The sequence below is a fragment of the Leptodactylus fuscus genome, chromosome 8, assembly GCF_031893055.1.
Source record: "Leptodactylus fuscus isolate aLepFus1 chromosome 8, aLepFus1.hap2, whole genome shotgun sequence".
NCBI lineage: Eukaryota > Metazoa > Chordata > Amphibia > Anura > Leptodactylidae > Leptodactylus > Leptodactylus fuscus.
The window spans coordinates 15,073,051-15,098,367 of record NC_134272.1 but is presented as its reverse complement, the minus strand read 5'-3'; the positions used below and the strand labels follow the sequence as shown (position 1 = coordinate 15,098,367).

The 25,317-nt window shown below is 45.4% G+C and overlaps 1 protein-coding gene across 1 annotated transcript in view; it reads left to right on the top strand.

Annotated features, from left to right (window-relative positions):
- Window positions 1–20,437, top strand: part of MYO15A (myosin XVA) — a 46,162-nt gene extending 25,725 nt beyond the window's left edge. The window contains exons 31-64 of the mRNA XM_075285304.1: window positions 1,335–1,523; window positions 1,711–1,823; window positions 2,156–2,247; window positions 2,970–3,090; window positions 3,168–3,223; window positions 5,108–5,281; window positions 5,789–5,861; window positions 5,955–6,102; window positions 6,193–6,325; window positions 7,007–7,115; window positions 8,430–8,551; window positions 8,816–8,875; window positions 9,060–9,135; window positions 10,206–10,321; window positions 10,411–10,529; window positions 10,766–10,907; window positions 12,850–12,961; window positions 13,131–13,205; window positions 13,459–13,664; window positions 13,773–13,942; window positions 14,299–14,371; window positions 14,872–14,944; window positions 15,080–15,153; window positions 15,245–15,327; window positions 15,453–15,583; window positions 15,726–15,820; window positions 15,909–15,986; window positions 16,117–16,213; window positions 16,323–16,483; window positions 17,089–17,222; window positions 17,447–17,580; window positions 17,777–17,910; window positions 18,794–18,934; window positions 19,972–20,437. Coding sequence (XP_075141405.1) covers window positions 1,335–1,523; window positions 1,711–1,823; window positions 2,156–2,247; window positions 2,970–3,090; window positions 3,168–3,223; window positions 5,108–5,281; window positions 5,789–5,861; window positions 5,955–6,102; window positions 6,193–6,325; window positions 7,007–7,115; window positions 8,430–8,551; window positions 8,816–8,875; window positions 9,060–9,135; window positions 10,206–10,321; window positions 10,411–10,529; window positions 10,766–10,907; window positions 12,850–12,961; window positions 13,131–13,205; window positions 13,459–13,664; window positions 13,773–13,942; window positions 14,299–14,371; window positions 14,872–14,944; window positions 15,080–15,153; window positions 15,245–15,327; window positions 15,453–15,583; window positions 15,726–15,820; window positions 15,909–15,986; window positions 16,117–16,213; window positions 16,323–16,483; window positions 17,089–17,222; window positions 17,447–17,580; window positions 17,777–17,910; window positions 18,794–18,934; window positions 19,972–20,073 — 3,916 coding nt within the window. The 3' untranslated portion in view covers window positions 20,074–20,437. The remainder of the gene's footprint in view (window positions 1–1,334; window positions 1,524–1,710; window positions 1,824–2,155; window positions 2,248–2,969; window positions 3,091–3,167; window positions 3,224–5,107; window positions 5,282–5,788; window positions 5,862–5,954; window positions 6,103–6,192; window positions 6,326–7,006; window positions 7,116–8,429; window positions 8,552–8,815; window positions 8,876–9,059; window positions 9,136–10,205; window positions 10,322–10,410; window positions 10,530–10,765; window positions 10,908–12,849; window positions 12,962–13,130; window positions 13,206–13,458; window positions 13,665–13,772; window positions 13,943–14,298; window positions 14,372–14,871; window positions 14,945–15,079; window positions 15,154–15,244; window positions 15,328–15,452; window positions 15,584–15,725; window positions 15,821–15,908; window positions 15,987–16,116; window positions 16,214–16,322; window positions 16,484–17,088; window positions 17,223–17,446; window positions 17,581–17,776; window positions 17,911–18,793; window positions 18,935–19,971) is intronic.
- Window positions 20,438–25,317: the final 4,880 nt, after the last annotated feature.

Below are 25,317 nucleotides of genomic sequence, written 5' to 3'. Positions count from 1 at the left end.
CAGTGTAAATAGAAGCCAAATGGTGGCAGGACATGATCTGCACAGCTGTGAGGGCAGGAGAGCCCAGGAGTGGGGAGAAGTATCTGAATTGCTGGTGTGCGGTCTGTAAATAGGTAGAGTGTGGGGTATATAAATGGGGGATGAGGGTCTAGGGCAGTGATGGCGAACCTTTTAGAGACCGAGTGCCCAAACTACAATTCAAAACCCACTAAATTATCACAATTTAACCTTAACACTGCGGATCCACAATTGTGGACAGTTACAGACGGTCTGTAATAATATCACTTGTCTGCTATAAAACAGATACTATGTGATAAAAGTAGTGAAAGAGCCCCCATACAGTACAATCTGCTCCACAGTGGCCTATACACAGTACAATCTGCTCCATAGTGGCCTATACACAGTACAATCTGCTCCATAGTGGCCTATACACAGTACAATCTGCTCCACAGTGGCCTCGACACAGTACAATCTGCTCCACAGTGGCCGATACACAGTACAATTTACTTCACAGTGGCCCCCACACAGTGTAATCTGCTGCAAACTGGCCCCACACGGTATAATCTGTTCCACAGAGGGGTGCCCACGGAGAGGTCTCTGAGTGCCACCTCCAGCACCCGTGCCATAGGTTCGCCATCATGGGTCTAGGGTCTGCAGACAGGGATGTTTATACATGAGTCTGTATTTTCAGATGTTCCAGGTTCTGTCATTTTTAGGGGTCTGGGGTCCGTATTTATTACGTAGTGTCTGGTCTGGGTTTTCTATTAGTTAATACATTTTCCGTATTTTGTATTGGTCTGTAGGTGTTTAGGTGTCATGGCCTGAGGTCTGTGTTTGGATTTGGGGTCTGATCTGGGTTCAGCATATGTTTAGGGGAGATGGTTTGGGCTGTAGGTGTTTAGGGATCTGGTTTGGGGTCTGTCTATGTTTAGGGTAGCTGGTTGGGGTCTTTATGTGTTTAGGGGTCCTGTCTGTGGTCTGTATGTGTTTAGTGGTCTATTTTGGGGCTGTATGTGTTTAGGTGGTTTGGTCTGGTGTCTATATTTAGGGATCTAGCCTGGATCTGTACGTATTTAGGGGTCTGCATGTATTTTGTAGGTCTGTTCTGAGATCTCGTCATATAATATTTACCACTATTACACCCATAATCTAAAACTCTATCTAAAGCCCCAGGATCATATTCTAGAGCGCCACCTACAGGCCGCCAAATGCAGAGTGATATTGTAGCATAGGACTCTCCAACCTGTGGCAGCTGCAGAACTACAACTCCCAGCATGCTCTGGAAGCTATTCCTGAATATCAAAAGCAAGTATAAATCTGTTTTTTTCCTGTAGGGGTGTGATTGAAGGCTGGAGGGGATGGTCGGTATGTCTTAAGGATGGCGGGCAGTGGTCAGAGCTGGCGGGCCATGATTACGTCCTGGATCTCATCTCTAATGTGGAATTACCCAGAGAATTTCCCAGACAGAAATCCTATTTTATCACCTCCGAAGCTGCACAGGAGACCACAGAAAGGCGTAGCGCGTACGTATATCACTGAAAACAAACCGACCGCACTGATCAATGCACACGGTCATGGTGTAAATGAAAGAACAAGTCATATACCGACTGCGACAACCGGCTCACAAATGTTATCACTTCCCTTTCAAGACTCCCCATGCGTAATACACAACAGCTCCAGCTTTGACTATTGTCTTCTTTTATTCCATAGAGTGTTTGGGAACAAGTCAGACGTGGATGAGACCGTCCCTCCTCCGCCTATGATGAAAGCGCCTTCTTTACCCCCACAGGGTGTGCCGGAGTCAGAGGGTTATTACAGTCACGGTGAGGAAAACTGTAATAAACTTGTGTTCTATGCCTGATTTCAGTAATATAATGGATATATAACATATTTTATAGGTATTGTACCTTAAAGGTACAATATCAGAACTGCACCTACCACTAGGGGGAGCTCACTGCACACAGATGAGTTGTATACTAGCTGTACAAACTCCCCCTAGTGGTGGCTGTATCACTGCAGGCAAACAGTATTCTATCAATCGTCATGTAATATATAATAGTTTTGGCTTTGGGGCCGCACCCTGTGATGTCTGATGATATATAAGGACATGCAATGATGGTATTAGATGACTGATCAGTGTTCTCCATGCCTACAGAATCCGACACGCTCAGTGAGCCCCCTACTCAGAAAGGCATGGACCATTACTTAGACAGCCTGTTTGATCCTGTTCTGTCCTATGGAAATGGGGTAAGGCATGATGCGATATCCGGGTGGAGACCTGCAATCTGTCCAATGTATTCAGAATTGTATCGGCCGCCATGTTTGTCCCGAAGAAAAATACAACCTTTATTGAGATTATAGAGGTTCAAGACCATAAAAGTTAAGGGGAAAGCAGGATAGGTTTAAATGCAGCTCTGGATGTGACTAGAGAAGACAACACCACATAACGCAGGACCCATAAGTGGTACCCATCTGACACCGGATACTACGTGAGCATCGGCGAGCTGGGTCCATCCACATATGGCATTGCTATATCCTGTTACACCCTCCATACACCGTCTGCTGTTGCGTGCCATCCTGGCCATCGGCCTCATACCCAAAGATTTTACTATTTCTCTGCTTTTGTCCCCATGACAACACTTCCTGGTTCTGCACTCTATCAGGCTATCACTAAGTATCTGGGCCTCGCGGCAACCATCTTTTTTCTTCATATAATTTTATTTTTTGCTAGAACTATTAAAACAGGGCAGGAGGTGTTGTCATAGGGGCATGGAAACTCTTCTCCCTCTGTTATAGCTTTCACTGCCTGTATAATACGTTATATTACAGTCCTGGCAGGGCGGACGTACGTAGGCACAATGGTTCCTGCTGTCACCTGATCTCTTTCATCTCGCCCTTTGTCAGATATCACGTTCCAGCTCATCCCTGTACAGTATAGGACACTTACCTGCATCTCTTCTATTCTGTAGGATCTGGAAAAGCTGACGGCAATGTCCCAGAAAATGAAGGGTGGCGGAGGAGTCGGAGGCAGGGATGGCGCTCAGGTACCTGGAGAATCCAATTTACCTGGTGAAGCGTCCCGACATACAGGTGAGGGTAAATCCGCTGGCAGTGAGAGTGTTTCCAGCCCTCTATATATCTCACAAATCCTTCATTTCTTCCTGTAGAGCAAAGTATGTATGCCCAGCAACAAGCGTATATCAACCAGCAGGCCATGTTACTGGTGAGTAGACCCAGGATGACAGTCACCGAGTATGCACTGCCTACAAGGGCATAGCTAGAGCCATAAGGCCTGGCAGTGTTAGAGACATACACAATGCAAAGCAGTGTACGGTTGCCTTATGTGCTAGGAAAGCTCCATACATATACACAAATCATATCCATAGACCTCATTTACCCAAAGAAGGCCAAAAGGATGTCCTAGAATTCTGCATATGTTATCTGTGCTGTCTGGACTAGGGCAGTCTCCTACTCCATTCATACAGAGGTATCCAACATAAGGGGCCTACTACACATGGGAGCCAAGGGGGAATACAGCATGGGAGCCTATGGGCAATGTAACATGGAAGCCTATGGGCAGTGTAACATGGGAGCTTATGGGCAATGTAACATGGGAGTCTAAGGGCAATGTAAAATGGGAGCCTATTGGCAATGTAAAATGGGAGCCTATGGGCAATGTAACATGGAAGCCTATGGGCAGTGTAACATGGGAGCTTATGGGCAATGTAACATGGGAGTCTAAGGGCAATGTAAAATGGGAGCCTATGGGCAATGTAACATGGGAGTCTAAGGGCAATGTAAAATGGGAGCCTATTGGCAATGTAAAATGGGAGCCTATGGGCAATGTAACATGGGAGTCTATGGGCAGTGTAACATGGGAGCTTATGGGCAATGTAACATGGGAGTCTAAGGGCAATGTAAAATGGGAGCCTATGGGCAATGTAACATGGGAGTCTAAGGGCAATGTAAAATGGGAGCCTATTGGCAATGTAATATGTGAGCCTATGGGCAATGTAACATGGGAGTCTATGAGCAATATAACATGGGAGCCTAGGGAGAATACAGCATAGGAGCTTATGGGCAGTGTAACATGGAAGCCTAAGGGCAATGTAAAATGGGAGCCTATTGGCAATGTAAAATGGGAGCCTATGGGCAATGTAACATGGGAGTCTATGAGCAATATAACATGGGAGCCTAGGGAGCAATACAGCATGGGAGCTTATGGGCAGTGTAACATGGGAGCCTATTGGCAATTTAACATAGGAGCCTAGGAGCAATGTAAGGAGCCTATGGGGAATGTAACACAGGAGCCTATGGGCAAAGGAATATAGGAGCCTAAGGGCAATGTAACACAGGAGCCTATGGGCAATGTAATATGTGAGCCTATGGGCAACGTAACATGGGAGCCTAGCTGTAGTGAAAAAAGCAGCCCATTCATTTCTATGGGGAGTGCTCGTATGCCGGCTCCCATAGAAATGAATGGAACTGCTTTATATGCCGCTTATTCTGAACGTGTTTTACGTTCAGAATAAGCTGCCGTTTACGTAGTGTGAACTCACAAGGAGCCTAAGGGCAATGCAACATGGGAGCCTATGAGCAATGTACTATGTGAGCCTATGGGCAATGCATGCTACTGCAATGTAACATGGGCAATGCATGCTACAGGCAATGTAACATGCGAGCCTATGGGCAATGTAATATAGGAGCCTAAGGGTGATGTAACATGGGAGCCTATGAGCAATGTTATATGTGAGCCTATGGGCAATGCATGCTACTGCGTAGCTACACAGTGGTGTATGTCGTCCTAGGTATGTATAAGAGGTATACCCTGGGAAATCCTGTTAACATATTCTTCCACCAAAAACTGCAAAAAAAACCTATAACTGACTGACATAGATAAGAAAAGGGAAGAAACAGCCTGGCCTGTGTATATGTGTATGCAGGTACATGGCCTCTATAATGGCTGACTATGGTTGTAATGTCGGGCTCCTTATAAGTTCATCATCTTTATTTTTGGGTAGGTTTATTATGGTGAAGTCAATAATTCTGAAATATATATTCTCTTGTCAAAGGTTTCACTTGTCTCATTCTTATCTCCTCCCCCCAGGCCCAGCAGATGACCATGCAAGCAATGGCTCTGCAGCAGCAAATGGTCAGCAGTTCTCCTGCCGGTCCTGCAGGTCCTTCCATGTCCAGCATGAAGTCTCCATCCAGCAGAACCAGTTCTTACAGGGTGACCCCTACAGTAGCGCCAATGCCCCGGACTGGGATGCCAAGCCAGGTAACTGGGAGGCGCTCCAGAGATCTTGATGAACCTACACAATCTGATTGACGGAGATAACATTCCTACTGGATAGAGAGATTTATGGGAGTGCTATATTGATTTTTTGTGGGTTTATGGCATCATAGGTGGGGGTTAAACCCCCAGCACCACCATCGATCAGCAGATTGAAGAGGCTGTTCCATCAAATTGGCTGTTGCAGCTTCTTCAATGTTTACCAGGCACAGTGCCATGCTCAGTATTGTGGCTGTGCTTGGTATTGCAGCTCAATACTATGTGTTTGAATAGGACTGATCTGCACTATGACCATGTGGCGTGTGACATAACATCAATGGCCCGACCCTCAGCACAGCAGCCTCTTAAAACAACTAATCGGTGGGGATTCCAGAAGTCAGACCCCCCACCAATGTCCTATTAATGACCTATCCTAATGGTAGGCCATCAAAATCCTAGTCAGTTGTAGGCGGATTTGCCTCATCTAATTCTACATTCTGTTTTGTGCCCTAGAGGAACGTAGTAAATGGATCTTACAGGACCCAGACGTCCCCGACCCGGGGTAGCTCCTTCAGTCAGAGACCTGGTAAGTTTACCCTGTATTGTATTGAACAGGTTGTGGTATAGGGGTGTCCCAAGTGACCATAGCCTTGTCCTTCATTGTCATGTCCTGCTGCAGGCCCCTCCAGCCCCAGCAGGCCTGAAGAACTCATCCATCACACCGTGCTAAATTCAGAACATTTCCCTGACCCAACACACAACATCAAGGATATTATAAGCCAATACAAGCAGCCGCCAGGGATCAGGCCTGCACCCATTCCTGTAAGGTAAGCTCAAAATTTAGGGGTCAATGTTGACCAGTGCTATAGTTATGATGGCTGTGGTTTGGATATAGGAAATATTTCTTTGGTTTGTAGGAAGGATCCCCCTAAAATTTTTGGAAGGAAAATGGACCCACATGAAGAAGCTTTGAAGATACTTAGGGGGCAGATGTCTAACCGACCACTTGTAGGACCCTCACCAGTCTCCAATATGTCTTATGTTCCCAAGGTAATCCTTGAAAGTTGTCCTTATAATATAAAGGGCTATAAAGAGTGTCTCTTATTTTGGAGGACCTAAGACATCCATTTACTACATGGGCAGGACATTGCTTTCAATAGAAATAGTGTAATGCCTTAACTTCCCTGCGGGGGCACTACAGGGGCATTGAACACTGACTACAGCACAGATTGCAGCTGTTCAATGGGGTCCAAGCAGCTAAAATATCTTATAACATGACAACCCTAGCTGAGTAGAGATAACTATAGTTTGTACTCCAGATTTTATGTATACAGCAAGGTGACGAGAGTGAGAACTGGAGCAGAGGTCACATATGTGCCCCACCATTCACATAGCACCCCTGTCATCGTGACTTCTTGGGGTTTAGCAGCTGAACCCCCAAAACTTAACACTTATTCCCTATTTTTTGTTAAAGGGTTTTTTTATTAATTTCTGCTGCCGTTTCACTACATGCCAAGCACAGCGCCATACATGGTGTAGTGGTGATGTTTCGTATTGCAGTCCAACCCCATACAATTGAATGGGGCTGAGCTGCATCATTGGTCCTCTGACCAATGGTTGTGATGTCACTGGCCTGAGAAGAGGAATTAGAGCTCACTATCAGTCAATGTGGTGACATTCCCTTTAATTCTGGTTTATAGTCTTACATTGTAATGCTGGTTTATGATTTAGGCTTCTAGAGACACGATCGCTTTGGTAAAACCCACTCCCAGCATCAAACAAAAGAAGCCGGCCAGCCCGCCCCCGGTCAGCGCGGTGAGACCCACCACAGCTCCTGTAGGTACGTCCTCTATATTGTATTATGACATGTATTACATACTGAGGGTCCTGGTGGAGACCACCTATATAGGTATAGGGAGACATAAAAGCCATGCAGGCCCAAATGGTATGCAGATTAAAAAAGGAGAGCTACCTCTAGCGCCTCCTATGGGATGGTAGTGGAAGACACATGATGGGTCTGTCAACAAAATACAAGAACCTCAAGACCATGTTCATATCGGGTGGGCACCAGTTACCCTATACTTATAGAAAGGCAAGTGCACGTTCAGCATCATCCTGATATACGTCTGTTGTCGGAATTGGGACAAGGGAAGCGACAAAGATCATCTACCCCAGTGCTACCCTCTAAAACCATCAGCAGAATACATGCCGCCATTGGTAGCAGTCTGTAATCTATCTGTGGTACAGAACTGGAAGGCTATGGGAATGATAGGGTCACCTTCACTCTTAAAGGGAAAGTTTCCCAGAATAGAAGTATATTATAGAATCACTCTACATGCAATTCTATAATATACTAGCTATACTTGCGACTTTGTCCGCGGCCCCTGCGTGCCCCACCTGCAGTGCCGCCCCGAACCCCCTGCATTTGCTGCGTGGGCGCAGCGGGCCCGTGCAACACCAGTGCGCCGATGGACCTCGACCTTGTGCCACACCGGCCCACTACCGCTCCTCTGGCCCGTGGACTCTCCACTTTTTTTCCCTACCCGCTCTCCCATTCGCTTGCTCCCGCCTTCTTTCCGAACCTGCGACTCTGGGCCCCTTCCCCTCCCCCTTCCCACACCACCTCTGCCACCCTGTTCCTACATGTACACACCCTCCCCACCCTTCTGTCTACCACTGCCGACCCCCAGGGTCCCGGCGGACTCACCAGTCCACACTGTGCGCCGGGCTCCAGCTATGCTGGCATGTGCGACTCTCGGCTGCCAGCATGCACAACGCCATGTTGTTCATGTCAGTGTGCGGCCGGCTTGTGGCTGTATAGCTCCGCCCCCGCAGTGGCCTGGTCCAATCGGAGCCCCGCGCCTGACGTGGTGATGTCATGTGAGGTCCTTCAGCCTACACAGACCGCGAATTCGGTGCCCGTGGTCAGAAAACCCATCGATATACATGGATTCTGAGGCGCCTATGTTCATTTCCGGGTGACAGTCTAGGTATGCGCCAAATTTCATTGAAATCCGTTCGGCCGTTGCGACATGATAGTGGAACAAACATCCAAACGTACAAACTTTCACATTTATAATATTAGTAAGGATAAGGATGACTATTATGGGGTCATCTTTATGTGCGTTCATGTCATTATTTCTGTGCTCTGCAGTGTCGATCTCACGGGAGTTGTCAGAGGAGCAAGAAAATATCCAGACCCAGTTACACCGGCAGTACAGCGAGGAGTATTACACCTACAGCAATGTGTCCTGGAGGATCTACATCAGGAAAGAGGTGAGATGGCAGAAAACCAATTATGGCCGCCATATTGGGCTGTCCTCTAAGACTTCTGAACGGTGAACTGGCCCTAATATACATGATGTTATTAGGGGATCACTGCATAAACCCGGCACATTCAGGACTGCAGAAAAGTGTGGTGGTCAGCAATACAGTCACATATTGGTTGTCAGCCATTTTATCAAATAATAGCAATGATAATAGAAAAACCTCTGTTGAAATTTTTATATCTGATTTTAATTGGGTTTTATTGTTCTCCAGGTCTTTTACCCCAGAGACAGCATGAACAACCCTCTCATCCTGGACCTCGTCTTCAAGCAGGTGAATATTCTACAGCCCAAGCTCATGTCTAGCAGTAGAATTGTAAATGGCGAACATGTACAGACTGTTTACTGAGGTGGCAGGCTGGAGATTGTAGTTCCACATCACCCAGCTAGCCAGAACGATGACCTTGTATTTCCACTTTTGCCTTATTTCATTTGCTATAACCTATGTTGTATCCCAGATTATCAATGACACCTTGTCGGAGAGCTGCATCAGGATCAACCAGGAGGAGAGACAGAGAATGAGAACGCTCTTAGGTGAGCTAAGCCTCAGTCCTGGAAGTGATTCATTACCAGGATTCGGGTTATTCTGTGGTTCCCCTTTAATTCTGGATCCTCCACTTTTCTTCAAATCTCACTAGCTGTGTATTCAATGAATAGGCTGTAGGTGGCGTTATAAAATGTGTGCAAGAGGAACCCTAAATACTGCATGCCATGGTGTAGGCTGATACTGGTATATAACAATAAGAGTTACATCCTGTATTATACTCCAGAGCTGCGCTCACTATTCTGCTGGTACAGTCACTGTGTACATACATTACATTACTTATCCTGTATTATACTCCAGAGCTGCGCTCACTATTCTGCTGGTACAGTCAGTGTGTACATACATTACATTACTTATCCTGTATAATACTCCAGAGCTGCACTCACTATTCTGCTGGTACAGTCACTGTGTACATACATTACATTACTTATCCTGTATAATACTCCAGAGCTGCACTCACTATTCTGCTGGTGCAGTCACTGTGTACATACATTACATTACTTATCCTGTATTATACTCCAGAGCTGCACTCACTATTCTGCTGGTACAGACACTGTGTACATACATTACATTACTTATCCTGTATTATACTCCAGAGCTGCACTCACTATTCTGCTGGTACAGTCACTGTGTACATTACATTACTTATCCTGTACTGATCCTGAGTTACATCCTGTATTATACTCCACAGCTGCGCTCACTATTCTGCTGGTGCAGTCACTGTGTACATACATTACATTACTTATCCTGTATTATACTCCAGAGCTGCGCTCACTATTCTGCTGGTACAGTCACTGTGTACATACATTACATTACTTATCCTGTATTATACTCCAGAGCTGCGCTCACTATTCTGCTGGTACAGTCACTGTGTACATACATTACATTACTTATCCTGTATTATACTCCAGAGCTGCGCTCACTATTCTGCTGGTACAGTCACTGTGTACATACATTACATTACTTATCCTGTATTATACTCCAGAGCTGCGCTCACTATTCTGCTAGGTATTATATACTCCAGTTTGTAGTATAACACGTCTGTATTTGTTATCCACAGCGGAATACAGGTTGGATTCTGTCAATGCCATTGCAGATGACATGGTGAAAAAAAAAGTTGTGGCGGCGGCCCGAGAAGAATTGGAAGTTTATTTCTCCAGGCTTTTCCCAGCTGCTGTAGGCTTCTCTAGTAATATCTATAGAATATCTTTATAACTCTGACCAGTGACTCGAGGATATGACGGCATCTCCCTTCTCCTCCATAGGGCAGTGTTGGCACCGGTGTACAGATTCTTGGGGTTTCTCATACTGGAATAAAGCTCCTGAAGATGCTGAAGAGCGGAGGCAGCACCCCGGAACAGCTGCGAGTCCTGAGGAGTTACAGGTATGTACAATTACTACACACCAGCATGTCTGTACATAGACTTGTATAACCCTTCGTCACTAGGGGGCAGAACTAGGCACAAAAATGTTGAGTACTCTCTTTGGAATCAGTTTTTGGAAGTTCTGCTGAAGGCCGATGTTGCTGATGTGTTACATTTGAAGGGGCAATGGCCCATAATTGCCTTCTCACAAATCCAGTCTCCAAGGAGTAATATCTTTCTTCTTCTCTCTATATAGTTATACAGATATCATGTTTGTCACTGTGCTCTCCAAAAACATGCTGGAGTTTAACCTGACCAATGAGAAGCTTATACTGTTCTCATCGAGGTCCAGTCAGGTGAAGAGCTTGGTGGATTGCTTCTTAATGGAGTTCAAGAAGGTGCGTGTCCTCAGAGGTTAAGATGCTGCGTACAAGCCCCGGAATAAGATGGTTATTAATATCCCCCATGGTACAGCTTGTATGGCCTCTGGAGTCAAGGCTCATAGCTCTTACATGCACTGACACTGTATATTGTAACATACACAAAGTGATGTCACAGTACAGGATAATACACACAGTGATGTCACAGTACGGGATAATACACACAGTGATGTCACAGTACAGGATAATACACACAGTGATGTCACAGTACAGGGATAATACACACAGTGATGTCACAGTACAGAGATAATACACACAGTGATGTCACAGTACAGAGATAATACACACAGTGATGTCACAGTACAGAGATAATACACACAGTGATGTCACAGTACAGGGATAATACACACAGTGATGTCACAGTACAGGGATAATACACACAGTGATGTCACAGTACAGAGATAATACACACAGTGATGTCACAGTACAGAGATAATACACACAGTGATGTCACAGTACAGGGATAATACACACAGTGATGTCACAGTACAGAGATAATACACACAGTGATGTCACAGTACAGAGATAATAAACACAGTGATGTCACAGTACAGGAATAATACACACAGTGATGTCACAGCACAGGGATAATACACACAGTGATGTCACAGTACAGAGATAACACACACAGTGATGTCACAGTACAGAGATAACACACACAGTGATGTCACAGTACAGGATAATACACACAGTGATGTCACAGTACAGGAATAGTACACACAGTGATGTCACAGTACAGAGATAATACACACAGTGATGTCACAGTACAGGATAATACACACAGTGATGTCACAGTACAGGGATAATACACACAGTGATGTCACAGTACAGGGATAATACACACAGTGATGTCACAGTACAGAGATAATACACACAGTCGTGTCACAGTACAGAGATAAAACACACAGTGATGTCACAGTACAGGGATAATACACACAGTGATGTCACAGTACAGGATAATACACACAGTGATGTCACAGTACAGGGATAATACACACAGTGATGTCACAGTACAGGGATAATACACACAGTGTAGTCACAGTACAGGATAATACACACAGTGATGTCACAGTACAGAGATAATACACACAGTGATGTCACAGTACAGGGATAATACACACAGTGTAGTCACAGTACAGGGATAATACACACAGTGATGTCACAGTACAGGGATAATACACACAGTGATGTCACAGTACAGGATAATACACACAGTGATGTCACAGTACAGATATAATACACACAGTGATGTCACAGTACAGAGATAATACACACAGTGATGTCACAGCACAGAGATAATACACACAGTAATGTCACAGTACAGGATAATACACACAGTAATGTCACAGTACAGGATAATACACACAGTGATGTCACAGTACAGGATAATACACACAGTGATGTCACAGTACAGGATAATACACACAGTGATGTCACAGTACAGGATAATACACACAGTGATGTCACAGTACAGGATAATACACACAGTGATGTCACAGTACAGAGATAATACACACAGTGATGTCACAGTACAGGATAATACACACAGTGATGTCACAGTACAGGATAATACACACAGTGATGTCACAGTACAGAGATAATACACACAGTGATGTCACAGTACAGGATAATACACACAGTGATGTCACAGTACAGGATAATACACACAGTGATGTCACAGTACAGGATAATACACACAGTGATGTCACAGTACAGGATAATACACACAGTGATGTCACAGTACAGGATAATACACACAGTGATGTCACAGTACAGGATAATACACACAGTGATGTCACAGTACAGGGATAATACACACAGTGACATATTATATACTATACAGCACTAGTCACTTCTTGCCATTTGCTTGTTAGTTATCCTCATGTCTTTCTATTCTCAGGATTCTAACTATGTGGTTGCCGTTCAAAATTACGTGACAGAAGACAAAAGTTTCCTGAGCTTCCATAAAGGAGACATAATTCGGCTGCAGCCTCTGGAAGGTCTACAGAAAGGTCAGTGAGCTCCACCTAGTGGTGACCCTGTGATGACATATGGTGATTTGTATCTGTGTACCTCTGATGTTTGGGCTGTATATGTCCAGCTCTAGATTTCGATAAGGTCACCTCTGTGTTTCTAACATTCTCTGTACATTTTCATGCTTCATTGTGGATCCGGGTACAGGCCAAAACTATGGCTGTGTTGTTAGAAAGAAGGTGATGTATTTGGAGGAGCTGAAACGTGGCACTCAGGATTTCGGTGGGTTCTTGTGGCGTGTCCTACTGATCTATTAATGTGATCTGTGGTGTGAATGACCCCCATTTGCATGACCATCTCCTCCGTGTGTGCAGCTCACAGTGTCTCTTCTGACTGGCGCCCTCTACAGATACATCTTCTTGTTATGTGATAGTTAGGGCGACATAGTCAGATCTGGCACATAGAACTGAACAAACCATCTCCAAAATACTCAAAGTAATACTTGTACATATTAATACAATCTGTTCCACCATAGGCTGGAAATTTGGGGCTCTTCATGGCCGGGCAGGATTGTTCCCAGTCGAGTGTGTACAGCCGGTGGCGGCTCCAGATTTTGTCAACCTCCCAGCTGATCGCAAAGAAGAGCCAAGAAATCGCCAGAGTCGAGCGGCTGCATCTGCGGCGGTGGCTGTAGCGGTGGCTTCCACAGCCGTGGCACATGAATTTGACAAGAAAACAGATGTAAGTTGGTGGAATGACTATGGTGGCCTCTAGGGCAGGCGCGTGGACTCCTGTAGAGGTCTCCTTAAGACGTAGATGGTATAAACGCGCAGTCCTTCTATTTCCTAGGGGTCGCCCACTCCAAGTGAATATGCTGAAAGTCTGGACGAGTACACAGAGGCGGAAACCTCAGAGATCGTGCTACAGGGGAGTGGCTATAACATGGTGGACTTTGCCAAAAAGTATTTCCGAGAGGGTCAGAGGATATTGGCGCAAGAGGAGGCGGCTAAGGCATCAGGGTAAATCCAACATCCTATTTATATAGCAGGCATAGGTTATGACTTGGGGGGGGGGGGGTTCGGCACATGAGCGGACATGTCACGTGTGGGGAGTGGGCCCACTGCTTTCTTCTCTTCTTGGCTGGGACTACACAATGATTTCGGTAGCAGTTTTCGTAGCACAACTAAAAATTCCCATGTCAGCCTGCAGTTGGAAAGGGATAGGTTGCACCTAAGGTTGCCACGACCCAAAAAATGGATCAATGTTATACTGGCAATAGGTTGCCTATGTCCGCCCCTGACTCTACATGGCACTCTCCTTGATCTTCCTTAAATAGCAAAAATGATACCAAATATAATTCTTCCTGTTATTCCAGGGAATCTCCTAAACAAGGATCGAAGAAAAGTCGTGAGTTCAAAGACCCGGCTGATATGGTGAAATTTACCAAGGTGGGTTGACATGTACCTATAGCATGAGAACACTCTTCCCTTATTATAGAAACATGGCATCTCATGTGAGTTGTGCCACAGCTCAGAGAACCTTCCACCACCTCCACTCTTCAGTAGGTGGCGCTACACTGATTCTGACGCAGTTGGAATTTTTTTTCTAGCCCTCACCGTTCCTGAGCAATCGTTGTTGTTAGTTTCAGTACCAATATGCTAATTAGGCTGCATTCTGTCAAGTGGGCCGTCTTAGGCTACTTTCTCCGCCCACCTGACAATAGAGAGGCTAATGTGCATTAGTCCCATTTGCTTGGGAACGGTTGGGGATAGAGAAAAAATTCCAACTGCGCCAAAATCAGTGGGGCGGCAGCTATTGAAGGATGCAAAGAATTGGTCTGAGAGCCTCAGGATTAATATATGAACCACAGGGCCTGCTGGTAGGTGTAGCGGCAGGCTGGAGAGATGAGTCTTATATCATTGTTATATTAATCCCACTCTCTGTTTAGAACCCCATCCAAGAGTCACTTATTGAGTTCAGTGACAGCAGCATGAACAGAATCGCCTCCGAACTGTTCCTAGGTAAGGACAATACTGATTCCTGGTATATAATATCACCCCATTATATAACGTCATACACTAGCGTCATAGTATTATCTTTCTCCATATAGATACATGTATCCTATATATTAACATATCATATTCTTCCTGCTGCAGCTGTGATGAGGTTTATGGGGGACGCCCCGATGAAGGGCCAGTCCGAGCTGGACGTGGTGTGCACAGTCCTGAAGGTACGGGGGATTTTTCTATGGCCGCTCATTCATAGCTAATATTTTCCTATAAGAATCTATTTTCTGGACTGTTTGCTCCTTGTCTTTGCAGCTGTGCGGGGACCATGAGGTGCTGAAGGATGAAGGCTACTGTCAGATCATCAAGCAGATAACCGACAACACCAGCACTAAGACGTAAGTCACCTAAACCTCCTGCCCCAAAAGAGGTCTAACCATGCACTAAGGAATTGTGGTGCTTTACCCCCAAATATGATACACTTGGATGGTCCAGTGACCTGTAATTTTTGTTTCTATTATAGGGACAGTGGTCAGCGAGGATGGCGACTCCTCTACATCCTCACCGCCTATCACAAGTGCTCCGAAGTCCTCAAGCCATACCTGTTTAAGTTCCTCCAGGATACGTGTCGGAGTCCAGGTCTGCACTTCCAAGGTAACCAGAATATATTAACCTATGCTCCTCTATACCATCAAGGAACATAAACTGTATCGGACAGTCGTCTGGTTTAATGTGCCCCTGTCCCATATATACATCTCCTTACAAGTCTTTTACTCCCTACACTCACCTTAACCAGGGATCGCAAAAGCCTGTGAGCAGAACCTGCGTAAGACCCTGCAATATGGAGGGCGATCTGAACACCCCAGTGCGATGGAGCTGAAAGCCATGGTGGTAAGGGGTCACTGCAGTGGTCAAATACATTCTTTACTAGTGTAAAATCCATACTGAAGATCACCCATTGATGTCTATGTGCCCGCAGGCTGGGAGAAGCTCCAAGAGGCAGCTCTTTCTACTGCCCGGAGGAATTGAGCGACATCTCAAGATAAAGACTTGCTCGGTAAGTGAAAGCAAATGGAAAACTAACTGTACAATATGTCACTTCTACATACAAGTCCGAATACTTGGAGTTATCTTGAGTACATGTAGTTATATGGCATCCTCTTCATCACGCTCTCTTATATGTGCAGGTGGCCTTCGATGTCATAGAGGAGATCTGTACAGAGATGGGGGTTCACAGGGACGAGGCCTATAATGAATATGCCATTTTCGCTGTGACCAATCGGGGTAAGAGAAGGAAGGAACATGTTAGGTTTCAGTGGAGTCTACATCATGAGCACATGTAGGTTCAGGTAGCTGGTTGTCACATTTATTGTCACATTTCCCCTATAACCAGGTCAGAACGTGAGACCCATTAATAGGAAGGAGTATATCCTGGACGTGTCTGCAGAGATGGAGCAGATCGACACTAACTACATGTTCTGGTTCAGACGGGTCATCTGGGCGCAGCCACTAAAGTTTGAGAATGAGTTATATGTCACCATGCACTATAACCAGGTATGGGGGGAAGTGACCCTGTTATATATCCAGGGGAAGCCCAAAGATATGGAAATGGAGGCCATCATAATGTCTTCTCTGAGCTATTACACTGACACTTGGGCTACAGGATAATAACAGGCTGACACTTGGGGTACAGGATAATGACACTTGGGGTACAGGATAGTGACACACTGACACTTGGGGTACAGGATAATGACACGCTGACACTTGGGGTACAGGACAATGACACGCTGACACTTGGGGTACAGGACAATGATACGCTGACACTTGGGGTACAGGATAATGATACGTTGACACTTGGGGTACAGGACAATGATACGTTGACACTTGGGGTACAGGACAATGATACAATGACACTTGGGGTACAGGACAATGATACGCTGACACTTGGGGTACAGGATAATGACACACTGACACTTGGGGTACAGGACAATGACAGGCTGACACTTGGGGTACAGGATAATGACAGGCTGACACTTGGGGTACAGGACAATGACGCGCTGACACTCGGGGTACAGGACAATTCCACGCTGACATTTGGGATACGGGGTAATGACACCCTGACACTCGGCACTAATCTACACTGTGCTGTTGCTCTGCAGGTATTACCAGATTACTTGAAGGGACTATTTAACGTCTTCTCTCACGCTAAACCCACTGAGCAGCAGTTTCAGCAGATCTCCAGACTGGCAGCTTTGCAGCATCGTGCCAAGGACAGCGTCTACCTGCCTACTACGTGCGTATTCCTCCTCCGGTCTTCATGTTACCTGAGATATTATTATATACTGTATATTCATCCTTTCTCTGATCCTGATCGTTCACCTTCCTATGAGACACATCTTATTTTTATCTCACTTTCTACTTTGGCTGATTCCCGTCTCTATGGTTGTAGTAATACTTGCCACCACTAGGGGTATCTCACTATATGAGTGTATCTGTGCTTTGCCCCTTCTTCTACAGCCGGGAGGTGCAGGACTACATCCCCAGTCAGTACTACAAGGTGGTGAAGCCTCAGTCATGGCTGAACATGGTGATGCAGCACATGCAGCAGATCCAGCCGCTCAGTCCTCACCAGGGCCGGGCTCAGTTCTTAGGTAAGGACCAACCATGCCTGCTGACATGCCTGATCCCCCTGAGAAGAATCAAAGCGCCCCCATACATTAGATGATCAGGGCCTTGTCACTATGAGAGGGTTTGGCCAATATGTCCAGCTTTACCTAGGACAGTCATATAAGGCTGCTGTCTTATCTTCTCGCTGTCTTATCTTCTCGCTGTCTTGTCTTCTCGCAGGTCTGGTCAGCGCCTTCCCCATGTTCGGTTCCTCTTTCTTCTACATCCAGAGCTGCAGCAATAACATGGTCATCTCTCCGTGTATCCTGGCCATCAACCAGAACGGCCTGAACTTCCTCAACAAAGAAACCCATGTATGTACCTAAGGCTGGGGCTGACGGACTGTAGTCCATGCACACAGCAATGCCGCATACACAGATCCTATGTATACGGTGGCATGCAGAGGCCTTATGGGGCTGTATTACATACATGTGTACTCTGTATACCGCCATATGCTGCTTCAATACATTTGTCGGCAGTATGACTTAGCAATTATCGCAAAATTATCGTTCAATAACTTTGACACACCACCTTTAACCTACCACGACCTCCGCTTGCTGTTAGAGAATGGAAATATCTAATACCAAGGAACAATCCTAATGACACAGCCGCACAGTATATTGCGATGAAGAGCGCGGATATAATGTAACAAGAGTTTTGGAGCAAAAATTATATTAGAAATTAATTAAAGGGGGTTTCTAGGACAAATATTGATAATCTATCCTAAGGATTGGTCATCGATATGTGATTGGTAGGGGTCTGACACTTGGAACCCCCACAGATCAGCTGGTTTCAGTGAGTGCTGGGACCGCACGGTATAGTGACTGTGCTTGGTATTGCAGCTCAGCCTCATTTACTTGAATGTGACCGAGCTGCTGCCGTACCATGTGACTGATGAACATGATGTCATTGGTGCAGGGAAGAGGCCGCAGTATTTGTGACCTCTTCAAACAGCTGATCTGTGGATGTCCAGGGTGTCACACCCCCACCATTATATATTAACCTATCCCAAGGTTACTATAGATAAATAGCAATACGGTCCAAAAAATGCAGCAAAATCTGCGTTCCCGCAATGTGGGGTCTCGGCCTTAACATGGATTTCCCTACACGATAATACAGTTGGACCCTCTGGTGGTCTCCGGAGCTCTTGTATTAGGATACAGTCTCTGATCTGTCACGTTTGTCGCTGTTTTCCAGGAGTTGATGGTGACGTTCCCTCTGAAGGATATCCAGAGCACGAGGACGCAGCGCCCTGCGCCGGGATTCAGTTATCCTTATGTTGACATCATGCTGGGTGATATGATGTCACAGCGGGTGACACAGCTGCAGCTGGAGCAGGTAAAGCAGCGGCTTCCTGTTATACACTGCGTAATATAACACTAGAAACGTAACTACACAGGAGATAGTATTCAGTTATAGTATAGGGGGAAAATCTGCTTTATATGGGGACTTAGAAAACATTTCAGCCCCCCCCCCATATTGTATATTTGTATCTGAAGACATGAGTCTCCTGGCCTCTTAGAGGACATGTCCCCTGATAAACATACGCCATATATCATCTGATTGACAACATCACCCTAAGTATTTTGGTTGTCCATTCAGCTATTCCACAGATATAAGCCCTTTTAGTATTCTTGTAAATTAACGTCTACTAGTCATGTGAGCAGTAACACTGTATGACATGAAACCACAGTGTTACTGGCCACTTGGCTAGTAGACATCTACATCAACACTAAAAAGGCTTATATCTGTGGAATAGCCTATTTGGATAAATAAAACGCCACAATGCTCAGGGTGATGGCGCCGATTGGATGATGCATGTCAGTGGGCTTATTCAGACCTGGTGACAGGTTCTCTTTAAAGGGATCTTCTGACTTGATGTAAATAAAATTTGATCTATGGTGTGTGACAATTGATATCTGGCCTTGCTATAATGTCTTCTTTTGCTTCCTGCTGTGATCTTTCATGTCTCTTTCTGTCCTCTGACGTTCCTCCGGACCCCGAGGCCTGGTAGCAGTGGTACGTTCTAAGATCTATCACTCATCAATATTCATTAACCTCATCATTAGATCAGACGAGGGCGCCACTGGACCATAGACGGTCAACCTGGCCTCATACAGTCCAATATTCTGTCTGATCGGACCGATAAGTGTGATGGGCCAGTATTGATGGGATGTGGCTTTCTACCATACACTATACCATAAAACATGGCGACATCTTCACTACGGCCAGATATTCTATAATAGTGCCGCCCTTCCCTGGCTACGTGAGATCAGGGTTAGAGTCACCGACATCTAAGATCATCATTTTCATTCCCATCTCTAGGGGGCGTATTACTTCTGTGCATCTTCTAATCTCACCTCCTTTTCTTGCAGGGTTTGGAGTTATGCAGAGTGGTCGCAGTTCACATGGAGAACCTTCTTGTCAGCCGTGATAAGCGGCTTACACTCCCACCCAGTGAGATCACGCTGCTCTGATTGCCGCCATGATGGCCGACTCAGCAGGGTCACTGTGCACTTTAGACCTGGGCATTGGATGACTTGTGAATACGAATGAGCTGAACTACTGCTCTGAAGGAGGGTATGGTGCTAGAGGTGACCATGGTAAAGGGGTACGTGGCATAGATGCAACCCCTGCAGCTGCCATGGGGCCCCGGTACAGGTCGGATCCATAGGCCATGCATGGTGTGCACATGTGCAGGGCTCCTGCTCTCCATTGGCACCACCATGTTAGCAAATGTGGACTTAACACTAAACTGGCTTGCAATCAGTTCGATCATGATCAACACGTCCAGTTGTGATCACTGGTGCCCCCTAGTGTGTCCCAGTAAAACATATGTTAGACCTCCACAGAGGACCCTACAACAGATGAGACAGTGTTTTCTCATTTCCCTGACGCCCTGGTGACATAAAATGTTCCTGTTTTGGGGAGGAATCCCAATAGTGGACCCCAACGACTCCAGTTGTATGCCTACCTGATTGATATGTCCTAAAAGTGGTATACTGCCATGTACAAGGTATATAATCCAATATAGTAGCCAGCATTCAATCAGAACTGCCTTAAAAGATAGGATTAGGTCATCAATAGGTGTATGGCGGGGGTCTGACACATAGGACACCCACTGATCAGATGTTTGAGGAGGCTGCGAAGCTCCTCTTCCCTCTGCTATTGATGTCACGTTGAAGTGAATGGGGCTGAACTGCAATACCAAACACAGCCACTATCAAATATGTGGTGCCGTGCTTGATATTCAGTGATGAGTCTTCAGCACAGCCTCTTGAACTAGCTGGTCTTTGGGGGTCCACCATTCACACATTGATGACCTCTCCTAAGGTTAGGTTTTCAATATCTAAGCCCCAGAAAACCACTTTGATATATCTTCATAGTATAAAGTGAAAATTTTCTGATACAAAGCTCCAAATCCCTGCAAATACAGCAATAATTGATAAAATACTGTCTGGCCGCAGCCACCACTGGAGGGAGCTCCAGAGCACACTGCATACTATTTGGTAACGGCACTACATAATTAAACAAGCTCCTAGGCTCCCTCTAGTGGTGGCTGCAGGCAGTGATTTCTAACCATCCAACTTACAGAACTTCCTTCTTCTGGATCAACGCAGAATATAAAGATCGTTGGAATTGATGGATTTATGAACCATGTCGTGTCTTATAACTGTATTATTTACGGTAATTTTTTTTTTTTTAGCAAATACTGGTTTATAGACTGTGACTATTCATGGTGTCTCATACAGAGACTATTGTGTTAAAGGGGCGGTCACGGGTCAGAGAGGGCCTGGTTTTGTGTCCGATTGACATATCACAATGGCCTATTTTGGGACTCCCCGTTTTCTACTCCGTAGACGTTTGTCCTGTTTTATAGTCAATTTTGTTAAACTTTTTGTTGGTTTTATAGCTTGTGTATATTATGTGTCGCTGACATTCAGTTTTGTAATGTTTTTATCACTCGGTTGTCTTTTTTTTTGTCTTTTATTTACTGATCAGTAAATGTTTTACCAAAACCTTACACTTGGAAGTTTATTTTTTGGATTTAAGGGAAAATTGGTGGCAAATACTTTACTTATCGAAGGAATTGGCGCCATTATTAGCTTGTGTCAGTCTTCTCTGTGATGAGGCCGCGGTGTTCAGGTGATCGCTGCAGCCTCTGCGCTACTTACCATTTACAGCGCCGTACATTGTATTGTGGTTGTGCTCGGTATTGCAGCTCAGCCCATTTACTTGATTGGGAGTGAGCTGCAAACTGACCGTGTGACCGATGAACATTATGTCACATGACATCTCAATTTCCCATGAAGTGCAGCTCCAATTATGAGAAAGGGGGTCCCTGTTTCCTCCTCCTGAATGGAGCAGCAGTCTCCCCTCTTCTATCTCCGCCGGTCTCGCAGCATTCAATGGAGCGGCAGTGCACCTGCGATAACGCCCGCTAGATGGCGGTACAAGGGACCTCAAAATTGATGGGGTCTCAGCGGTTCCTAAAGGCAAACAATTTCCATTCAGTGACAGCAAGCAGAGATCTGGACAGAGTAAAATAGAAAGGTGTAGAACTTTCCAGACAGAAATCCGTATGGGAAAAGTCTGGAAAGCGAAGGTTGGGGGTCAGCCATGCAGCGGTAATGGCACATGCCCATTCACGCTGCTTTAACCCTGCATTGCCCGAGGCTTGTGAGAGAATGACAAAGGGTGATTTAGTGTGAACAGTGAACCTGTCACAGTGCATCGGGAAGCCGCTCGTGTCGGCCTAATCAAACTGGCAGGGCAGCGAGGAGAAAAAGCGAGAAGTTCAAAGCAGGACAAGGAGAACACACGACGATGCCAGCGCGCCAACAGGGGGAAGAGTTTACTGCTTTGGATGTGCTCACGTGAGGTAAATGGGCACCCGGGGAGCCGAGAGTTACTGGAAGACTTTACTCACCTAAATACTAAAGATTTATAGCAAGAGTGTACTACATGTATACAGAAGTCACATAGAAGTGAGGTCACGTGTACTACATGTATACAGAAGTCACATAGAAGTGAGGTCACGTGTACTACATGTATACAGAAGTCACATGGAAGTGAGGTCACGTGTACTACATGTATACAGATGTCATATGGAAGTGAGGTCACGTGTACTACATGTATACAGAAGTCATGGAAGTGATGTCACGAGTACTACATGTATACAGATGTCATATGGAAGTGAGGTCATGTGTACTACATGTATACAGAAGTCACATGGAAGTGAGGTCACGTGTACTACATGTATACAGATGTCATATGGAAGTGAGGTCACGTGTACTACATGTATACAGAAGTCATGGAAGTGATGTCACGAGTACTACATGTATACAGATGTCATATGGAAGTGAGGTCATGTGTACTACATGTATACAGAAGTCATGGAAGTGATGTCACGAGTACTACATGTATACAGAGGTCACATAGAAGTGAGGTCACGTGTACTACATGTATACAGAAGTCACATGGAAGTGAGATCACGTGTACTACATGTATACAGATGTCATATGGAAGTGAGGTCATGTGTACTACATGTATACAGAAGTCATATGGAAGTGAGGTCATGTGTACTACATGTATACAGATATCATATGGAAGTGATGTCACGTGTACTATATGTATACAGAAGTCACATAGAAGTGAGGTCACGTGTACTACATGTATACAGAAGTCACATGGAAGTGAGGTCACGTGTACTACATGTATACAGATGTCATATGGAAGTGAGGTCACGTGTACTACATGTATACAGATGTCATATGGAAGTGAGGTCATGTGTACTACATGTATACAGAAGTCATGGAAGTGATGTCACGAGTACTACATGTATACAGAGGTCATATGGAAGTGATGTCACGAGTACTACATGTATACAGAGGTCATATGGAAGTGAGGTCACGTGTACTACATGTATACAGAAGTCATATGGAAGTGAGGTCACGTGTACTACATGTATACTGTCTTACTAGCATGGTTTATACTTTAGGTATACTATCTAGCTGGTGATGTTTATATGGGCACTCTATAGCACTCAAACGGTTTATAGGCACACTCTCTATCTGACACAGTTTATAGGGGAACTCTATAGCTTAAATTGTTTATTGGAACACTTTCTTTTTTTATTCTGTTTATAGGGGCACTCTCTAGCTGGCACTGTTTATAGGGGCCCTCTCTAGCTGGCATTGTTTATAGGGGCCCTCTCTAGCTGGCATTGTTTATAGGGGCCCTCTCTAGCTGGCATTGTTTATAGGGGCCCTCTCTATCCGGCACTGTTTATAGGGGCCCTCTCTAGCTGGCAGTTAGAGGCACTTTCTTACTATTTATTTATTTCTCTTACTTATTCTGCATCGCTTTACAGACATTGTCAGTCACTGTAATATTTTTAGGGAACACAATCTAAATTCCCTAAATTCAGTATGTCTTTGTGTGCACTTCTATGGGGCTCTCTCTTACTAGCACTGTTTATAGGGGCACTCTGTAGCTGGCATTATTTATAGGGACACCCTCTTACTAGCACTTTTTATGGGGAACTCCCCGGCTGGGATTATTTATAGGGGCACTCTCTTGTTAGTACCATTTATAGGGGCCCTCTCAAGCTTGGATTATTTATAGGGGCACTCTCTAGTGGGGATTATTTATAGGGGCACTCTCTAGTGGGGATTATTTATAGGGGCACTCTCTAGTGGGGATTATTTATAGGGGCACTCTCTTACTAGCACTGTTTATAGGGGCACTCTCTATCTGGGATTATTATAGGGGCACTCTCTAGCGGGGATTATTATAGGGGCGCTCTCTTGTTAGCACTGTTTATAGGGACACTCTCTAGGGGGTATTATTATAGGGACACTCTCTAGGGGGCGTTATTATAGGGGCACTCTCTTGTTAGCACCATTTATAGGTGCACTCTCTAGCTGGCATTATTATAGGGGCTCTCTAGGGGGCACTGACGCACTTTCTGGCTGTCGTCTAAACATTTCCGTCTCCGTGGCGCCATTTCTTCTCCAGGCTCACAAATACGGTAGTATTTATTTATCAATCAGAAACCATTTTGTAGGTAGAGTTACACTTTAGCCTCATTAAGTCACTGCACTATAACTTTCAGCTCCCTTCATAAACTATGATGTTGGATTTTAGAAGTGTTTAGCCATCTTGGTCCACCAAACCCCATCCCTGCAGCCATCTTCAGACTCCACTCCTTGCAATCCATTCGCCCGCCTACGTCATCTATAGTGTGGCATCAAATGAAAGGTGTCCTCGGCGCCGAATCCTAAAGTAAAATGTTCTGATTCTGAGGTTGCTCGAACTATACTGAAAATATGTCCCGTCAATCCGTGTCACTGATCTCCGTTTATTGTTCTGCTCCTCTTTACGAACGTTATAAATGGGGCTAAGCTAACACTGCAGGCAATGCTGAAGACAGCCCTACACCTCGAGGCCCTGAACCAATGAACGGGAAAATCACCTCAAGCCGGCCTGGGCCCTTACACAAGCAGGCTTGTCAATCGGCAGCCATCTTGGTACACCTGAAAGCTGCTCATCGGCGGCCATGTTTGTACTCCACGCCCTGGAAAACGTTACTCTAGTCACGTCGACACTATAGTGCAGCACCAAAACAAAAGGTGCCCTGGGTGCCTGATTGTAAACGAATAATTCTTAAGCCGCGGACCCTCCAAAATATGGTGAAATGAATGATTTAGGAGGACGTC